This window comes from Bombina bombina, chromosome 5 (genome assembly GCF_027579735.1).
Source record: "Bombina bombina isolate aBomBom1 chromosome 5, aBomBom1.pri, whole genome shotgun sequence".
Lineage (NCBI taxonomy): Eukaryota > Metazoa > Chordata > Amphibia > Anura > Bombinatoridae > Bombina > Bombina bombina.
The window spans coordinates 405,831,256-405,852,927 of record NC_069503.1 but is presented as its reverse complement, the minus strand read 5'-3'; the positions used below and the strand labels follow the sequence as shown (position 1 = coordinate 405,852,927).

The 21,672-nt window shown below is 34.7% G+C and overlaps 1 protein-coding gene across 6 annotated transcripts in view; it reads left to right on the top strand.

Annotated features, from left to right (window-relative positions):
• SLC4A7 (solute carrier family 4 member 7) overlaps nucleotides 1–19,014 on the top strand; it is a 558,274-nt gene extending 539,260 nt beyond the window's left edge. For 5 of the 6 annotated variants that reach the window (XM_053714242.1, XM_053714243.1, XM_053714239.1 and 2 more), the window contains 3 exons: nucleotides 972–1,069; nucleotides 2,580–2,687; nucleotides 15,034–19,014. In XM_053714242.1, the coding sequence (XP_053570217.1) occupies nucleotides 972–1,069; nucleotides 2,580–2,687; nucleotides 15,034–15,115 (288 nt within the window). In that variant the 3' untranslated portion in view covers nucleotides 15,116–19,014. Of the gene's footprint in view, nucleotides 1–971; nucleotides 1,070–2,579; nucleotides 2,688–9,749; nucleotides 9,814–15,033 lie in introns of all 6 variants that reach the window. The other variant, XM_053714241.1, reaches the window with a different exon arrangement.
• Nucleotides 19,015–21,672: the final 2,658 nt, after the last annotated feature.

Genomic DNA, 21,672 nt, shown 5'->3' with positions numbered 1-21,672 from the left:
ATATATAACACCAACATGTCAGGCAAAAATAAAGACAATTCAAAAACAGAATCACTGTGTTGGAAAAATTTCCTTTCTTATTCTTCTCCTACCCTATTGGCTTGGCTATATGTCAAACTGATTTACCAGTGAGGTGGGAGGAATTTTATAGAGCTCTTGGGGTTCAGGAATCTTTACCTTCTCTTAGTGGCAGGGAAGAGTAATTCCAAGGAGTAATGGATCGTTTACTCTCGCCACCATGAAAGAAATTACTTTATCAGGTAGCATAAATTATGTTTTTCTTAAAATGTGTCTTTATATTACCTAAAGCAATAAAGTATATGTCACTAGGATATTGAATTGTTTAGTTCCACATTTGTATATAAATATCCTAATGTACATAACCTTGTACAAATGCATAGCTAATAAACTCAGTATAAGTGACATTGATTTATTTTTTTTGATAGATTTTGACATAATGATTTATTGAATCATACACATTATTGAAACAGATAATTGAGTTGTACCTATGCCTTTTGCATTTTTTTTACAATTTAGCAGATTTCTATATTTTGATTAGTTATGTTAGATTACATAGTTAAATAAGGAAAAAACCTAGGTTTCTACATGGTAGCTCATATTACTTTATAAAAACTAAACCTTTACATTTATATAGTTAATATTTAAAAACTAATATCACTTGTCAATCAATGTATCTACATGCTACCCTCAGGATGATCTTTGCTTTCAATACTTTAAAATGCCTAGCATTTGTTTACTGTATAATATCCCTTTAAAGAGGAATATTTGGTAATATAAGGTCAAATAAATGAAATTCATCCCTGTTTCAGACACATAAAGTCTGTAGGCTAGAGAAGGGGAACCAGAAACAATGCCCTGTAGGGTTGCATTTCGGGGCCCCATATTGGTTAGTCCTATTGTAAACTATTATTTAATTTAATGATTTTATTGGTTACATTATGACATTTCAGGAAGCTGAACGGATGCTTCGATCAGAGGACAGTGAAAACCTGCGACTTGAATATGAAGGAAGTCTCCTCCAGATTCCAGTAAAGGGTCTGAAATACAGGTACAGCTTTTGGGCAGTATATGTATTGTATAGTATAATGTTAGAATATGTATGTAAACTTTAGGCGTGATTTTACAAATCTATTATGTCCTTAGGAGTGTTTTTTTTGTTGTTTTTTTATTTACTTTAAGAATGTGTACATTTGCAAAATTCATATTTTCATAATATTGAGACTGCGCAATCGCAATATTAATATTTCTATAATATTGAGAATGTGATTGCATGTTTGCAATATTCACATTTCATAATATTGAGATCACAATTGGGCGATTGTGTTTTACTTATAATATTCTGATCGCACTGTAGCAAACGTGTTTTTTATTAATTTAATATATAAATAATATATATAGATTCATATTAAATAGAACACGTTTGCTACAGTGGAATTGTAATATTATAAGTAAAACATGATTGCAAGATTTGTACAATCATGCTTAAAGTTTACATACATATGCTCACATAGGTGTATTATTGACATGTTTAATTCACTATTGTATTGTAAGAACACATGTAAACTGTATTGTGATACAGTATTGTGCAAAGAGATCATTTAGAATACTCCTACTATGATGTAGGTGGCGATGGTGCTTTGAATATATTGCCGGTATCATAGAAGTATTGCCACCCACTGAAATGTATGGTAAAATACATCTCAGCGATGCTGCCTTTAAACAGTACTATCAGCCCATAAAATATACCAAGAAATCCAGAGCTTTTTCTTGTTTTTAAGCAAAAAGCAACATTAAAATTTAGCTTCACCTATCAGTGTTTAAAACAGAGGACAGAACTACTAATATTTAGCACTGTAAGCTTAAATACTTGTATCTGTTAATTTACAGTGTTTGTAAAAGGAACAACAATGCCAGGCATTGCTGTTTTGGATGAGCAATAGTATCCGCTAACACTGTGATGAAATTGCAATTTTTTCTACTTTAGAAGTAACCAGTAATATATTTATAGCTACACTATGGTGTTTTTTCCCCCATAAATATTTACAGCTTTGCTTCTTTTTTGTTTTAATCATGTTTCAGAAATGCATTTGCCAGCATTGAGTCTTTGTGCCTGAAATTGTGTTATTAAAGGGACATGAAAACCACTTTTTCTTTCATGATTCAGTTTACTTCTATTGTCAATTTTGCTTCATTCTCTTGGTATCCTTTGAAGAAGCAGCAATGCGCTACTGGGGCTAGCTAAACACATCGGTAAGCAAATGAAAAAGAGGCATTTATGTGCAGCAACCAATGAACAGATAGCTCCCACCTTGTGAGCCTACCTAGGTATGCTTTTCAACAAAGAATTCCAAGAGAAGGAAACATTGTGGGTTTTGTGTCCCTTTAAATGTTTATTTCATGTCTTAATAATGATTGTTGATATAATTTGAACTGTTTCTCTAACATTTGCCTTTGTGGATGGACATGTGACACAGCTTTTCCTATAAGGATCAAGCAAGTAACAGCATTAATGCTTCTGCAGTATTAGCTACTAACCTAAACATATGTTTGTTCTCTAGCCTTGATCCTTCTGTTGTAAACATATCAGATGAAATGGCCAAAACAGCACAGTGGAAGGCTCTTTCAATGAATCCTGAAAATGCCAAAGTAACCAGGACTAACACGAGGTAGCTATACCAGTTTTACTTATCCACTCTCTTATAGTGCTATACAGTAAATGCTACGCTGATTAAAGTGATGGTAAACTCTCCCCTTATTAAAATCAGATCCGGAATGTTAGTGATATTTTATATGGAGTTTAATTCATCAGATGTAATAATGTTGCGCTATAACTTACTTTTTATTATAAATATAATATAGATATGAAAATCATCCGCCATCCACTTCAAAAGTCAATTTTTTTGTGAGCTAATGGTTTGAATTGTTGTCCAATCAACCCTCTCCCCACATGGCACTATTGTTGTAGCTAGAGCGCTGATTGGAGAACAATTCAAACCGTAAGCTCACAGAAAAATTTACTTTTTGAAGAGGGCGACGTACCGCAGTGAATTTTAATTTCTTATCCATATTAAAAAGTAAGTTATAATTAAACTCCATCTAAAATATCACTAACATTACAGATCTGATTTTAAAAAGGGGAGAGTTTACCATTACTTTAAATAGTTTGTCTTATATTGTTTCATGTAAAGGGTTAAATGAATACTCACAACATTTGTAGGCATTAAAAACCCTTGTCTTAAAATGATATATTGAGGAGTAAGAAAACTCAAAAAATGAGGTCTAAAGTGTACTTTTTATTTATTTATATGAGTTGAGGATTCAATGTGAAAAACACAATTTTTAGACACTTACTTCATCCCATTGGATATACACAGTATAACTAAAGACAAGTGGCCCTGTCTGGCAGCCAATGGCCAGGGACCCTGATGTGATAATATATGGACGTGTACAAATATATATTGTGTTTGATAAAACATATAATACATCAAATATTATTTTTTGTTTTAAAGAAATTAGTTTCTTGGTTTTACAACCTACCCTTTTTGTCAGACATGTTAATGTAATGATGTTTATTTTTTATTTGATTTCATCGGGAGAAAAAAATAAAAAACAAAGGCCTAGATTTGGAGTTTGGCGGTAGCCGTGAAAACCAGCGTTAGAGGCTCCTAACGCTGGTTTTAGGCTAACTCCGGTATTTGGAGTCACTCAAAAAAGGGTCTAACGCTCACTTTTCAGCCGCGACTTTTCCATACCGCAGATCCCCTTACGGAAATTGCGTATCCTATCTTTTCAATGGGATTTTTCTAACTCCGGTATTTAGAGTCGTGGCTGAAGTGAGCGTTAGAAATCTAACGACAAAACTCCAGCCGCAGGAAAAAAGTCAGTAGTTAAGAGCTTTCTGGGCTAACACCGGTTCATAAAGCTCTTAACTACTGTACTCTAAAGTACACTAACACCCATAAACTACCTATGTACCCCTAAACCGAGGTCCCCCCACATCGCCGCCACTCGATTAAATTTTTTAACCCCTAATCTGCCGACCGCCACCTACGTTATACTTATGTACCCCTAATCTGCTGCTCCTAACACCGCCGACCCCTGTATTATATTTATTAACCCCTAATCTGCCCCCCACAACGTCGCCGCCAGCTACCTACAATAATTAACCCCTAATCTGCCGACCGCAAAGCGCCGCCACCTACATTATAGCTATGTACCCCTAATCTGCTGCCCCTAACACAGCCGACCCCTATATTATATTTATTAACCCCTAATCTGCCCCCCTCAGCGTCGCCGCCACCTGCCTACACTTATTAACCCCTAATCTGCCGAGCGGACCGCACCGCTACTATAATAAAGTTATTAACCCCTAATCCGCCTCACTCCCGCCTCAATAACCCTATAATAAATAGTATTAACTCCTAATCTGCCCTCCCTAACATCGCCGACACCTAACTTCAATTATTAACCCCTAATCTGCCGACCGAATCTCGCCGCTACTGTAATAAATGGATTAACCCCTAAAGCTAATTCTAACCCTAACACCCCCCTAAGTTAAATATAATTTTAATCTAACGAAATTAATTAACTCTTATTAAATAAATTATTCCTATTTAAAGCTAAATACTTACCTGTAAAATAAATCCTAATATAGCTACAATATAAATTATAATTACATTGTAGCTATTTTAGGATTAATATTTACTTTACAGGCAACTTTGTAATTATTTTAACCATGTACAATAGCTATTAAATAGTTAAGAACTATTTAATAGCTACCTAGTTAAAATAATTACAAAATTACCTGTAAAATAAATCCTAACCTAAGTTACAATTAAACCTAACACTATACTATCATTAAATTAATTAAATAAAATACCTATACTTACCTACAATTAAACCTAACACTACACTATCAATACATTAATTAAATACAATATCTACAAATAACTACAATGAAATAAACTAACTAAAGTACAAAAAATAAAAAAGAACTAAGTTACAAAAAATAAAAAAATATTTACAAACATAAGAAAAATATTACAACAATTTTAAACTAATTACACCTACTCTAAGCCCCCTAATAAAATAAGAAAGACCCCCAAAATAAAAAATGCCCTAACCTATTCTAAATTAATAAAGTTCAAAGCTCTTTTACCTTACCAGCCCTGAACAGGGCCCTTTGCGGGGCATGCCCCAAGAAGTTCAGCTCTTTTGCCTGTAAAAAAAACCCATACAATACCCCCCCCCCCCAACATTACAACCCACCACCCACATACCCCTAATCTAACCCAAACTCCCCTTAAATAAACCTAACACTAAGCCCCTGAAGATCATCCTACCTTGTCTTCACCTCACCAGGTATCACCGATCCGTCCTGGCTCCAAAATCTTCATCCAACCCAAGCGGGGGCTGGCGATCCATCATCCGGTGGCTGAAGAGGTCCAGAAGAGGCTCCAAAGTCTTCATCCTATCCGGGAAGAAGAGGCGATCCGGACCGGCAACCATCTTGATCCAAGCGGCATCTTCTATCTTCATCCGATGACGACCGGCTCCATCCTGAAGACCTCCACCGCGGACCCATCTTCATCCGGCGACGTCCAACTGAAGAATGACGGTTCCTTTAAGGGACGTCATCCAAGATGGCGTCCCTCGAATTCCGATTGGCTGATAGGATTCTATCAGCAAATCGGAATTAAGGTAGGAATATTCTGATTGGCTGATGGAATCAGCCAATCAGAATCAAGTTCAATCCGATTGGCTGATCTAATCAGCCAATCAGATTGAGCTTGCATTCTATTGGCTGTTCCGATCAGCCAATAGAATGCGAGCTCAATCTGATTGGCTGATTGGATCAGCCAATCTGATTGAACTTGATTCTGATTGGCTGATTCCATCAGCCAATCAGAATATTCCTACCTTAATTCCGATTGGCTGATAGAATCCTATCAGCCAATCGGAATTCGAGGGACGCCATCTTGGATGACGTCCCTTAAAGGAACCATCATTCTTCAGTTGGACGTCGCCGGAAGAAGATGGGTCCGCGGTGGAGGTCTTCAGGATGGAGCCGGTTGTCATCGGATGAAGATAGAAGATGCCGCTTGGATCAAGATGTTTGCCGGTCCGGATCGCCTCTTCTTCCCGGATAGGATGAAGACTTTGGAGCCTCTTCTGGACCTCTTCAGCCACCGGATGATGGATCGCCAGCTCCCGCTTGGGTTGGATGAAGATTTTGGAGCCAGGACAGATTGGTGATACCTGGTGAGGTGAAGACAAGGTAGGATGATCTTCAGGGGCTTAGTGTTAGGTTTATTTAAGGGGAGTTTGGGTTAGATTAGGGGTATGTGGGTGGTGGGTTGTAATGTTGGGGGGGGGTATTGTATGTTTTTTTTTACAGGCAAAAGAGCTGAACTTCTTGGGGCATGCCCCGCAAAGGGCCCTGTTCAGGGCTGGTAAGGTAAAAGAGCTTTGAACTTTATTAATTTAGAATAGGGTAGGGCATTTTTTATTTTGGGGGTCTTTGTTATTTTATTAGGGGGCTTAGAGTAGGTGTAATTAGTTTAAAATTGTTGTAATATTTTTCTTATGTTTGTAGATATTTTTTTATTTTTTGTAACTTAGTTCTTTTTTATTTTTTGTACTTTAGTTAGTTTATTTCATTGTAGTTATTTGTAGATATTGTATTTAATTAATTTATTGATAGTGTAGTGTTAGGTTTAATTGTAGGTAATTGTAGGTATTTTATTTAATTAATTTAATGATAGTATAGTGTTAGGTTTAATTGTAACTTAGGTTAGGATTTATTTTACAGGTAATGTTGTAATTATTTTAACTAGGTAACTATTAAATAGTTCTTAACTATTTAATAGCTATTGTACCTGGTTAAAATAAATACAAAGTTACCTGTAAATTAAATATTAATCCTAAAATAGCTACAATGTAATTATAATTTATTTTGTAGCTATATTAGGATTTATTTTACAGGTAAGTATTTAGCTTTAAATAGGAATAATTTATTTAATAAGAGTTAATTAATTTCGTTAGATTAAAATTATATTTAATTTAGGGGGGTGTTAGTGTTAGGGTTAGACTTAGCTTTAGGGGTTAATACATTTATTAGAATAGCGGTGAGCTCCGGTCGGCAGATTAGGGGTTAATAAGTGTAGGCAGGTGGAGGCGACGTTGTGGGGAGCAGATTAGGGGTTAATAAATATAATATAGGGGTCGGCGGTGTTAGGGGCAGCAGATTAGGGGTACATAGGGATAATGTAAGTAGCGGCGGTTTACGGAGCGGCAGATTAGGGGTTAAAAAAATATGCAGGGGTCAGCGATAGCGGGGGCGGCAGAATAGGGGTTAATAACTGTAAGGTTAGGGGTGTTTAGACTCGGGGTACATGTTAGAGTGTTAGGTGCAGACGTAGGAAGTGTTTACGCATAGCAAACAATGGGGCTGCGTTAGGAGCTGAACGCGGCTTTTTTGCAGGTGTTAGGTTTTTTTTCAGCTCAAACAGCCCCATTGTTTCCTATGGGGGAATCGTGCACGAGCACGTTTTTGAGGCTGGCCGCGTCCGTAAGCAACTCTGGTATCGAGAGTTGAAGTTGCGTTAAAAATGCTCTACGCTCCTTTTTTGGAGCCTAACGCAGCCTTTATGTGGACTCTCAATACCAGAGTTATTTTTATGGTGCGGCCAGAAAAAAGCCAGCGTTAGCTACGCGGGTCCTTACCGACAAAACTCCAAATCTAGGCCAAAGATTGTCCGGCAAACCTTAAACGCTAGGATTGACTATTGAAACAAATAAAGGGGACTTTCATTCATAAAGTAGAAGATACTTCATGTAGAAAACTCCTTTATTTGTTTTAACTGATTGCTGTTCTTAGCTGTTCAGGCACGGATAAAAAAAATTTTTGCTAAAAGGTGACTTTTTCACCTCTTGGCCAATAGCCATATGGTAAATCCGGCTTGGTGCCCATGGGAGCCGGATTTACCACGCCGCTATTGGCTAATAGGTGAAAACGTCACCTCTTAGTAAAAAAAATTTTTAGCCGTGGGCTGCCCGTAGCAGCTAATATCAGCGATCGATTGAAACAAATAAAGACGCTTTCTACATAAAGTATTTTATACGTCATGAAAGAAAGTCCCCTTTTTTGTTTCAAAAGTCAATGCTAGCGTTTGTAAAACGCTAGGATTTACTTTCACTTTAAATAATAGAGAATACAATTTTAAAAAAAACTTTTCAATTTACTTCTATCATAATAATGAAAGTAAAATTTTGGGTTTCATATCCCTTTAATAACTAAAGTATTTTTATATTTCATATGTAAAACGCTAGGATTGAATTTCACTTTAAAGGGGCATGAAACCCACACATTTTTATGATTCAGAAAGAGCAAACAACTTTCAAATGTACTTCTGTTATGCAATTTGCTTCATTCTCTTTGTATCCTTTGGTGAAAAGTGTACCTAGGTAGGCTCAGGAGCAGCAATGTACTACTGGGAGCTAGCTGCTGATTGGTGGCTGCACATTTATGCCTCTTATCATTGGCTCTCCTGTGTTTTTAGCTAGCTCCCAGTAGTGCATTGCAGCTCCTCCAAAACGGATGCCAAAAGAATGAAGCAGATTTGATAATAGACGTAAATTGGAAAGCTGTTTAAAATGATATGCTCTGTCTGAATCATGACAGAAAAATTTGGGTTTCATGTCCCTTTTAAAAAAAAAAAAAGGGGGAGAAAATGAAATAAAACAGCATTGTAGGGACAGTGCATGAAGCCAAGAAAGTGTAAACCTTTACATATAACCTTGTTGGTGTTGTTGCCTGATGCAGCTATACACATTTCTTGTTGTTTCATTGGGCATAGCAGAATTCTCTATATATTGAGGAAAAACAAAATGTTTTTCCAAAGAGGCTGATATTGTCCCAACAAGGTTTGTCAGATTATTCATTGTATTTATAAAAGAAAGAAATATGTAAGTAAAATCAGTTTAATTAATCACATATTTTCGTGAACGGTCTTACACTGTGATATTTTATCCTCTTTGAATATCTTTAATACAGGGTTGTAGATTGTGGAAAGCAAACATATTTATCGCATATTGTTTGGGACAGCATATGAAGTCCATCCTTAAAAATGACTGTATTATCATGCCTGTGCGGAAAAGTCACATTTGCAAGTCTTTGGACCTTTTTATTCCATCTCATGTTTTCCTTTTTTGTACTAGTTTCCCAAAGTGATTTTCTGGGAACAATGAGGTTTAACATGAGCAATTTAGGAATCCAAAGACCATCTTGCTAAATTTTCAGATATTATTTTTCTTGACTGTTTCATATTTGAGTAGCCTTTGCTATATGCAGACGACAAGCCGACAGCTATGATCAGGTAGCTACTGCGAATCAGAAGCTTTATTTCATATAATTCTTCCTATATGGAGGTTATATAAATATATGATACCTGGAACTACAAAGTCATCACGGAGTCAGACAGCTAAGTATTTTGTGACGTATTGAGGTACTTTGTTACCTATTCTTTTGTGATATATATTAATGGCTCTTGCATGATAAAAATATATATTTTATCACTATTTGAAGATTTAGATTTGAGCTACCAAGGAGGCATTGCTCTTTTTTTCTGTTCTCACTGGACATACTCCATTCCAGACATCAAGAGATTTATTTGACTCTTACCTCTTTCAAGTGACAGCAATATATCTGATTTAATTCATCCTAACAGGTTAAACAAGCAAAAGAATGTTTCCCTACTGGAGAACTCCATGGTCTAACAAAACCTATCGTGTGTAAGTATAAGCAGCTGATGGACCCAGCCATATGATTTCTGTTCATTTTCTTTGGGTATTGTACCCACAGTCCTGACAGGATTCTTAATATCTCTATGGGGGGAAATCAGATACAATTTCCACAAAATGCTTCTATAAATAGAATTCAAATATTGTTCACTATTAGTCTGTGAATTACAGGGTATAACTGTTGTTGTCTACAGCGTATTTGGAGTTTATAACAACAAGCACTATCTTATCTAGCTAGTGGTCACTATTTAATACCACCCCTCCTGGTGATATGGTGATCTGATAGTCCATCCATTACTTGATTCAGCAGGTTTTTTTATTTTATTTACGGCTTTCTCAAGGATCTACTGTATATATTTTACACAGTTTATATTTAAGCAAGTTTATTATTATTTTCAAGTATTCATTTTTATATTACTCACATTTGAAAAATCACTGGATGTTCTGCATTATGGAGCGCTCCCTCTGTGTTTTTCTATATTTCAGACATTTGAAGGATGCATGCCTACTAATTCCAGTACTTTCAAAACTTCATCATATTCTTGAAGATTCCCTCAATAACCTTCATTTTCAGTTTGTTGCCCTCTGATTTAGTTTGGGGACAGCATGATTTAGAATGGTATTAATTCCATTTAGTTTGTATATTAAAACAGCAGGCATTTCAGTAGTTTCATATTGGGACAACATATTTTATTATATTCCCGTAGAAATAGCATAGAACCAAAGAGTTCTCTTGTACCAGAAATAGAAGTTACTTTCCTTGGAGTCATTTCCAGACACACAAATTATTACTTACAAACAATGATCTACCTTCACTGACCATTAAACACTGCTTTGTATTTATATATGCGTTCACATACTTACGTTCATGTAACGACTATAAAATAAATAGCCTGGGACAAGGAAAATAAACCTTGAAAAAAATATCACAGTACTTACAAACTGAATTGTCATAGCCACAAATGCCAGGCTACTGCAGTAGCCAGTCAAGCTTACCACAAATCACATGCTAGGAGCACTACATAAGGGAAGCTAACTTTCTTAGTCATCAGATTCTTCATAAGTATCAGACCATTAACCAGCATGTTGAGGTTTCATTGGCATATTTAGTGACTGAAAGACTCTTTCAAAATATAATTTGTTTGTGAACATGTAAGAGATTTAGCTGTGTGGTGATCACCAACATTTTCTCTTGGCTTACCCATGAGTATAACCCAAAGGATGGTGCTTGTTTTCTGTGTTTCTGGGTGAATGCCAAATCAGTGTGGTCACCCTATGTTTATGGGTTGTGTGGCAAAGGGAGGTCTTAAGCCACAATTGTACAACCAGTCACAAGCAACTGGCAACACTTTTTGTGCTCAAATGCTTTTGACAAGTATGTTATCACAAATTGTCTCACCTGGACTAAATCTTTAGGAGACGAGGTGCCTAAATTCAGACCTTGATCAAGTGTCAATGTTAACATACTAACCTGAGGATTAATGTACAAAGGCAAATATGTAGGTACCATTTACATTTTTATTTGTGCACAGGATTCATTTTAATGTTGTTAGTGTTTTTTTTTTATCCAAAAAAATAATAATCTTTGTTAAAAAGTATAAGTAACAATTGGGGACACTCAGGACCCCTGCTCCAAATAAACACAAACAGGTGGAATGGACACGCAGGTCCGGTTAAAGTTATTGTCAAGCCATTGATAAAATACAATATTTTTAGGAAAGGGTATCAAAAGGGATGAATGGGTAAAATGAGGGAGTTTGGGGTGAAAATAATTCACCTAAAATGAACCCTAATGTGGGCCCGGAATATAGGGGGGGTTAAATTTATCGATTACCGTTTCTAGTCAGAGAAGATAAGGTCACTTTGGGCATATGTAAATGAATAGGGGGGGATCTCATGTGAGGACAAAGCGCTTGCATCATATTCTTCGTTGTTCTACCATCTGTATTAGCAATATGAAGCTACTGTGGAGTTCACAATATGATATACTGTATAGTGACATCACTTCTGAGTCTAACTTTAACAGAAAGCTTAATACTAGCATAAAAGGTACAGTTATTGTAATGAGATGATGCATATTCCACTTAAATGACAGTGAGCCACAATAGGTGCTTTAGTCTGGGCGTAGGGAATTATCAGATCCAGGGAAGCATTATCAGCCATCTGGGGTCATGAAGATACATGCTCAAAATCAGGGAATATATAGGCTGATTATTAACCGTGGGAAGAACAATTTTTCAATGGCATGCAAAGGGAGACATAGCAGACAGAGACTGATTCTTAACCACATTTTTTCGATAACATAAGACTGTCTCTTAAAGTGGTATAAACTGTTAAAAACTTACAAGAAACTATCAGTCTCAACTCAATAACTAACAGTTAGAAGGTCTATGTGCCCAAAAGTATACATTGCTAAATGTAACCCATAACCATTAGCATAGTGTCCAATGAGAAGTCAATACAAACTATTGCTTGCGGCTAGGATAGGAAGGGAGCAATTCAATTTGCCTTAGGCGTCTAATCTTGAGCATTAAAGTGACAAGCTATATGTAACAGAAATATGAACATATATATATATATATTTAGAGGGCTTAGCTCCCCAAATTGGCAGAAATTAGTGTCTCAACCTATCCCCATTCTGTTCAGCACCAGTCTCGACTGCTCCTGGTCGCTCATCAAGAGGAACCTCCTGCCCATTGACCCGGGTGAAGGAAGGTTGTGTGCTGTTATCAAGTTTCCAGCTATGTTCCGGGGTCTGTATGTGAGTGGTTTACCGGTATCTAGGAGACTTAGAATGCAGAGGTTGTGATCTGAGATGTCAATTGGGACCACTGTTCCAAGAATGGCTATTACTGCCAAACGTGAGCCGCGATCTGGCTCTCTCTGTTGCCGTGGAGGGCAAACAAGAGCAGGACTCTGACCATATGGGTCCCGCTGCTGCAGAGGTGCATCTCCGGGAGCGTATGCTAGAACCCCTGTAGTAGCGACATGAGCTCCAGGCAACACTTGTTTGCTGTGGGCATGTGGGGTCTCCCCTTCAATACAACCCTCGCGGTGTCCTAGAGGTTTCCTGTCCTCAGCGCGTCCACAGTTCCCACTCGTAGTGGCATCCACCAGACCTCCATTGATAGCCTTGCAGTACATATTCGGCATCGTAGGTAGAAATTGGCCATCAGCATGTGCAACTCTCAGCTGAGGACAGGAAACAGTTATGGCATTATCTTCGAACTTATCAACATTGCCACTGGTAAGAGTAGATGATTTCTCAGCAAAGCACCTCTTGATTAGTAAGTGCAGTTTCGCGAAGTGCTCCTCTAGAAGTATACAGGTTTTTTTCTCCAACTTATTTATTGATAGCTCCATAATAATTTGCCAATTAGGGCATTGGCTACACAATAGGTGCAGCAGTTGTGGGGACAAGAGAAGCTTCGAAAAAATAGGGGAAGGCCTCAAGCAATAAAGTCCGGTACTGAGGGCTGGGGAGCCTCACTACGATCCAAAACCCTATCTCTTGGGTCAGAGCGTCCTCGGATAAACCTCTCCACCTGATTAGATATGTCAATATCGTTTTTTCAGCCCAAAATGAGAAGAAAGGTGGTGAAGGGTTCAGGAGCTGAAGCTCAGTGCAACCAGTGATGGCTGCTGCCCGGAAGTCCACACCTGTTAGTGTTTTTTATATAATTGATGTCTGATTATATTCAAATGTTTATATTTTTTCAGCAGTTAAAGCTTCTATAGCAGTGGAATTCTTATATATGATGGCAACATCATCCTGGCTTGTTATATTTTAGCAGTTTAAAAATTCTTTTGTGTGTATCAATTCATAGGAAGAAAGAAGTGTTTTGACAGCTTGTGTTCCATAGCACTTTGCCATTGTTAGCTTCATGTAGGTTAAGTCTTGTTTTATTCCCATTACTTATGATTTGCTTCACTATATTTTAAACTAACCAACAGATATAAGGCTTAGAGACAGCCCAAAGTTCACCTTTGTTCGTATGCCAGCATATCCCTGTGATTATTCTCTGTTTCGTTCCAAGCTTACACCCTAGTTAGAAGCTTAACTGGTGCACAAGGGAAGTAGCAACAATATGTGCTGAAGGTTTCTGAAGTTGCACTTTTCAGGCATCAGTAAGAACTTACTCGATGTGCTGTCACTGTGATTTGAATAAATATATGGCATGTAACTAGTACATTTTTTTTGGTGATTAATTTGTTTTTTTAGTCGTTTTTTGTTGTTGCTTACTGATAATACTAGATTTAATTATTTCTAGTTATTTTTTTGTTTACGGTTGCATTACTGAAAAAGTAAAGAATACATTCAGTTTATAACACTATTATATACCATTATTTTGTTCCACTAAAAGGTATCACAAGTGAGCATCAGTGTGCTTTCTTTAGAGGAAAATGCAGATTCTATGGCTGTTCTAAGTGACAGGCAACTTATAAATATATTCATCAATCTCTTCTTTCTCTCCATTGTAATTATGTGGGTTATGCCTTTAAATATAATGGTATTTTGCAAATTTTACTTTTCTCAAAGGGACATGAAACACTTTTCATTTTCCATAAAAAATTTTACATAGACGATGTCTGTCTATTTATTATATTATTATTTTTGCCCACCTTTTTTGAAATGTAAATCTTACAGCTGTAGTAGAGAGGCTGTAGAATATCCTGCAAGTCCGGAACCTGAATCTACACAGCAATTGCCTGATTAATGCAGGAGTTATTTATATGTTTTCCTCCTCATTGGTATATGCAAAGCAGATAATAAACAGACTCAAGTGGCATTTAAATGACTCTGTTGTCTGGTGCAAATGTTTTATGGAATTACAGTTTTAAATATTTTTTTAAGCATTTATTTTGTATGAAGATCTTTTAATGTAATGCTATTTTAATGGAGGTCTTTTTTTTCCATTATTGAAAAAAACAAATATGTTTCACAAACGATTGTACAAGCCTTTAATTATATTAGAAAATTCATTCATCAGGGTCAGTTGCTAAATGTAAAAGTAACTTATAGAACACCCAGCTGAATCGGTATCTATAGGTATTCATTTTATTTCTGGAAATGTTTTTCATTTACTCATTATTGGTCTTCGACAAAGCAGTCATTAAAAAAAAAAAAATAACACATCTCTCTGACATTTGGATGTTGTGCTAAGTTTGTATAATGTATTGATCATAAAAATGATTCTTTGTTTTCTACAGCCCTGACAAACCAGTAAGCGTGAAGATTACCCTTGATGACGTTAATTCCAGAAAATACGTGGATGCTGAAACGTCGTTATAGAATTGCACCATGAAGAAATGTGTGCGTGTGTATGAGTGAGTTAGTGAATGTATGTATGTATCGGATTTTAGTGTCAGACCATCAGTGTGAAAAACTTTCCCAAAATACTGTACGTGCACCTCATAAATTATTAGCACTGTAAATACTGTATAGGAACCGAACAGGCTTTCATACTGTAGTAATAAGGCACAAAATGATCACTCAACACAGTTATTTATTCATTAGGACCTTTTTTATAGAATTTTTTAAATGGATTTTATTGTATATTTAAAATGCCTGTCCGAAAGCAATAGTATTGTAATGTTTCTTTTCTTAAAAGGAGGACATTAACAAGTCTTCACTTATCCATTCCCATATGCTCCATAAAACAAAGTCTTTTTATGTTCATGACATTTTTTTTTTAATATTTTGATTTGTATTTTACTCTATATTTGTTTGATGTATGTTCAAAAAAAAAAATATATTAGAAATCAAAAATAATTTTCTTAAAAGAAAAAAAAAAAAAAAGCTGTCTGGATCAATAATAAATAATTATTGAGTCACTACAACACTACAAAACAGCGAAAATTGTATTTATTTCTTAACAAGAGTTTTTTTTTTTAATTTATTTTATTTTTTGTTGCTGCTGGAACCTTTAGCATTGTTCGCAGAAAAAAGAATACATGCTACAAGTTGCCTCTTCATGTAATTGCTATAAGCTGTATTTAACATTTTTAAGTGAAAAAAATATTGATCCTTCAACCCTGAAATGTGGAATTTTTTTTAATTTTATTAGGATTATTTATACATGATTACTTAATCAATTGTTTAAAAAAAAGTACAAAAAATAATAATAAATATATATATATATCCTAACACAATTAATATAGGTCAACATTCTTTTCCCAAATCACTTACATCTATTGTAGGAATGTACAATTACAACCCACATGGAATTTTAGAGAACTCAGCTGTTTTCTTGCATTCACTATTGCCAAATTTGAATATGTTGCAGTATAAAGTGTTATACAAATGAACGTGTTTGAAATTCTCAGAATATTTTCTCATATTTTTTTCATTAAAAATGTACTGCTTTTCAATATTTTGGGTGTTGTAGAAAATATATATGTACTGTTGTATTTTAATTACTCTTCTTTTTTGAATACCTTTTTCACTTCTAAAGTTATAGGTTTCTTGCTGGATGAATTCTTGTTATCTCTGTAAATTTAAAATACTGAAAGCAGAATGAGCATCGATACCTTCAACAATAACATGTGAAATACAACCTGATGAGTTAAAATATTGCATCAGTATTAAAAAAATAAACTGCTGAGATTAATACATTAAACTGCTTCGCTATTGTGCATTAAAAACAGGACGCCATTTTAGTAAAAACTGGAAAAGAAAGAATTAGTGTATAGAAGAATTTACTGTAGAATTTATGTCTGATGTTTTGCCACTGATTCATTGCTGAAATTCTTGGGCACCTTCAGATCCTTTGCATTATTCCAGCCATCTAAAAAGCCTTGTTTTCTTAAAAAAAACACTTCATATTTATGTTTACTTTGTGCCCTAAAGATTCAGGTACCCTTTTTAGAGTGCAATAGAATGTGACATATGATGCATACTTAAAAAAGGGAGGAAAGTCAAATACATATTTTATTTTTTTAATTCTGAAGTAATATTTCATGTTTTCCAGCTGAGTGTTAAGTAGGTCCTGGAAATCATCATTAGCTTGATTGAGCTTAAATTTATGTTTATACACGCTTCCTTTGGGCCTGTCAGACTGAAAATTGTTTAAAAGTTTATTATTCTTTTGGCCATAAATATATTTTGATCATGCTTGATACAATAAGATATTATGGAGAGCATCTTCATCAAAATATAGCACTGTCCTGTTTTTCATAATTTGTGAATAATTGAAAAATGTTATGAACAAACTTCAGTTTTAAACAATGGTTAAAGGGACACTGAACCCAAATTTTTCTATCGTGATTCAGATAGAGCATGCAATTTTAAGCAACGTTCTAATTTACTCCTATTATCAAATTCTTTTCATTCTCTTGGTATCTTTATTTGAAATGCAAGAATGTAAGTTTAGATGCCAGACCATTTTTGGTGGACACACTGTGTTGTTCTTGCTGATTAGTGGGTAAATTCACCTACCAATAAAAAAAAAGTGCTTTCCCTGGTGCTGAACCAAAAAAATAGCTTAGATGCCTTCTTTTTCAAATAAAGAAAGCAAGAGAACGAAGAAAAATTGATAATAGGAGTAAATGTTTAAAATTGCATGCTCTATCTGAATCACGAAAGAAAAAAATTGGGTTCAGTGTCCCTTTAAGTTCAGAGTGTTCCAATATGTCTGTGACAAATATATAATTTTTTAAGTTTTGTATTTTTGTGTAAAATGTAAGTCTTCCACCTTTCCATTCTGTCGAAATAGATTTCAAAGGTTACTTTTCAGTTCACCTAGATTTTGTAGAAGAATTTACCTTGTTTTAAGCAAACATTTCATTGGTCTTCTAAAACTGTTATTGTTCAACTGGTATATGTACCCTTTACATGCATTAGTTAGAAATTAAAGGGATAGTAAACCTAAATATTTTCTTTTAGGATTCAGATAGAGCATGCAATTTTAAGCAACTATCTATTTTACTACTATTATCAATTTCCTTCAATCTCTTGCTATCTTTATTTGAAAAGACAGGAAAGAAAGCTTTGTAGCCGGCCTATTTTTTGTTCAGTACCCTGGATAGAGCTTGCTGATTGGTGCCTGCATTTAGCCATCCAATCAGCAAGCGCAACCCAGGTTCTAAACCTAAAATGGACCGGCTTCAAAGCTTTTATTCCAGCTTTTTCAAATAAAGATAACAAGAAAACAAAGAAAAAATTGATAATAGACCTAAATTAGAAAGCTGCTTAAAATTGCATGCTCTGTCCGAATATTAAAAGAAAAAAAATTGTGTTTAGTATCCCTTTAAATCAGATTTTTAATGTTTAGTTTATTAGAAAGAAAAAAAATGCAATATATTTACCCACTTTTTTAGAGCTATAAGGTATAAATAAGCTTAGCACAGTGAATATTAAATGTCATGTGGTTTTACAAATGCATATATTATTTTATGGATCCCATTTTGTCCTATTCAAATGATTGTGGCCTTTTGACTATCTGACAGGGTTTCAATGCATTCTTTATGCAACCTTTGCAATGTACGTTTTTTAACATAAATTACAACCATGAAAATTTTGTTTTTATTTCTTTTTTTAAATAATTTAATTGACTAATTATTTCATGCAACAAGTGATGCAATCCTGTTTGTATTCACTGAACAATAATTTGTATGTTTACAACTTCAGTAGTATTTGGATGTGGAAAAAAATTGTTAATATTATTTGTAAAACATTTTTTAGTGTATATCATTTACATTGTGTCTTCAATAAATACAATAATTAGTTTTGGGACATGATGAATACATTTAAATGTACAAAACTTGAAGAAGAAAAAATGCCCCTTCCTTTTTCCAACTTAAAAATATATTTGTAGTAATTATTACTTTTTTTCATTTTCAAATAATTGTGTTGGTCTTCCATTGTTCAATGAGGTTACCTGACCATAGTAAGAATTCTAGTATTTATTACAGGTAACTTCAATTGTAACTGCAGACAGCATCCATTTTTTATGCCTGTTTTTTGTAATTAATGAAAATAGTGACTTTTTTGTAACAAATCCAAAGCAAGTTCTAAAAGAATAAAATATTTTATTAGATTCTATGATACACAAATATGTGACTGCATTGTTTCAGATATGGGAAAACCCTGCCTTTATAATTTGATGGAAAACTAGAGTGAAAGGAGCAAACTATATTTTGTAATGTTGGGGAAAAAAATGAATGAAAGCAATAAAAGTCTACTGAAACTTACATGAGTAATACCGCTTTATTTTCATAAAATATGTGGTTCAATGATCTTGCAACATTTCTGACATGCATTCTTATAGATCTCATTATTGACAATTAGGTAATTCAGTAATCATAGAACTAAACTTGTGAACATATTTCTCCATTAAAGGGATAGTAAACACCAAAAATGTTATTGTTTAAAAAGATGATCACTTCATTTACCATTCCTCAGTTTTGCATAACCAACACTGTTATAGAAATATACTTTTTACCTCTGTAATTACCTTGTATCTAAGCTTCTGCTGACTGCCTCCTTATATCAGATCTTTTGACAGACTTGCATTTTAGGCAGTTAGTGCTGACTCTTAAATAACTGTTATGTATATGAAACACATGAACAAACGCCCTCTAGCTGTGACAAACTGTCAAATGCATTCAGATGAGAGGCAGCCTTCAATGGCTTAGAAATTAGTATATGAGCCTACCTAGATTTAGCTTTCAACTAAGAATAACAATAGAGCAAAGTAAATTTGATGATACAAGTACATTAGAAAGTTGTTTAAAATTACATGCCCTATCTGAATTATGAAAGTTTAATTTGGATTTTACTATACCTTTAACTTTTAATTCATCTGAGTCCATTCACAAATGCTTACATACCACTACTTTCTTTAGTCAATGAAAATAACAGTGTAACCAACAGGCTATAGGTGAAATTACCCCATAAATAGAGTCTATGGTATAAACTATTTTGTATGACTAAAACAAGTTTCAAATAAGATCCAATCAGGGCAGAACTGACAAACTGTGATACTTCTAGAAATCCGACTGGTCAATGGTGTCTGGGGCCTTGTATTTACATTTTCAGTTAAAGACACTAAACAAAATGATACTTTATAAGCACTCATTAATATGGTGTCCATTTTAGGACATCCTTGCTCCCTCCTCAAAAACTCCCTCCACCATCTTTTAAAACTCCATGCTCCCTCCATGTAAAGCAAATAACTGTAAAACCACATAATATTGCACCACTAAAAGGCTTGATAAAATAAAGACCACTGACATGTGCACATTTATCAACACTGTTTGTTTAACAAAATAAATATATAATCTGATTTGCTGTATGGTACAGACTAAACATTTTTTTCCTTTCCACTTTACAAACAAAAATGCAAATAAAGTTATAATCACATTTCTTACCTGCAACTGCTGTAATTTTATTTTTCTTCTCCAGAAAAGATCTAAAAAGTATGATCTGGAGTTAATCTTAATCTGCTATCAAAGAAAAGATTAAAGTCTCTGAGAAAGAAAGCGGTGTTAAACTAAAACATAATCCCACCCCTAAAGGCGTGGAAAAGGCACAAAACAGAAATATCTTCTGATGTGTGATAAAGGAGGTAGGGAGGAGTTTATAAGGAGGAGACACAGTGATTCATTGCATGATTGAGGGAGATTGACAGGAAGGTGGAGAAAACGCCTCCCTAAAGTGTCCATTCTCCTCTGAATCTCTGTCAATTAGCAACCCATCCTACCTCCTAAAAAACTCTGTCAGTCATCCAACAAAACTCCATCCTCCCTCCTGACAAACTCCCCGTTCTCATGCATCAGACATCATAGCTTAGGCATCACACAATATCACAACACAATCCATGAAATATCAAAGCCATCCTTGTATATTTTTAAAATTTTGTGATATATATCTGTTCAGGAGTTTATAAACTATAAGCTAAAATGTATATTTTTTACATCTAAGAAATATATATATATATATATTTTATTTTTTTCTCGTAAATCTTTACAGTAACAAATATAACATATATAAAAAAAGTTATGATTGCACTATATAAGCTTCTGACTGTGGATAGCTAATATTTTTGAAAAAATATAATAGGATGGCATTGATAGTTGATGGATTATGTGATTGACTGATGAAAACAATGCAAATACATTATGATCAGATATTTTTTCACCCTTTGACACCTGTTGTCTGATACCTGAGTCCTGATACCTGATGTCTGACAGCTGAGTCCTGTCTGAGACCTGATTTATGACTCCTGATACCTTATGTCTGATAACTGAGGTACAATAGAGGAGGAAGTTTTACAGGAGGAGGGGGGGAGAAAGGAGGAAGTTTTTCAGGATGGAGCATGGAGTTTTAAAGAATGGAGGAGGGAGCAAGAATGTCCTAAAATGGACACTGTACATTAATTCCTTCTTATATATTACACGTGGTTGTCATATTTTGTTAAAAAGTAAAAATGTATTGAAGAGATAATTAAAAAGTCGTATTTTAAAAAACGATGATGCTGACAATAGTTTGGCTAATATTTGTATATTTACCATATATTGTCATAAAGTGAATGATTCAACAGTATTCTTCATACTATCAAAGTACTGGTAGAGTATTTTTGCAATTTCCGTAATATAAGTGGTATGCCTTTAAATTGAACATATACTTGTATATATGTGTATCTGGTACTCCCCAAATGTCTGTTGTTGCTACTACTTATTGGATAGCTTTATTTTTTTATATATTTTTTATTATTAGAATCACATGGTAAAAAGTACAGTTAAAAGAATCCATCACATAGTTTTAAATAGGATAATACACATAAAAAAAGAAACCAAGAGGCAGGTCTCAGAAACTGTAGTCTTATTATCATGCAAGGGAGTCCAGTG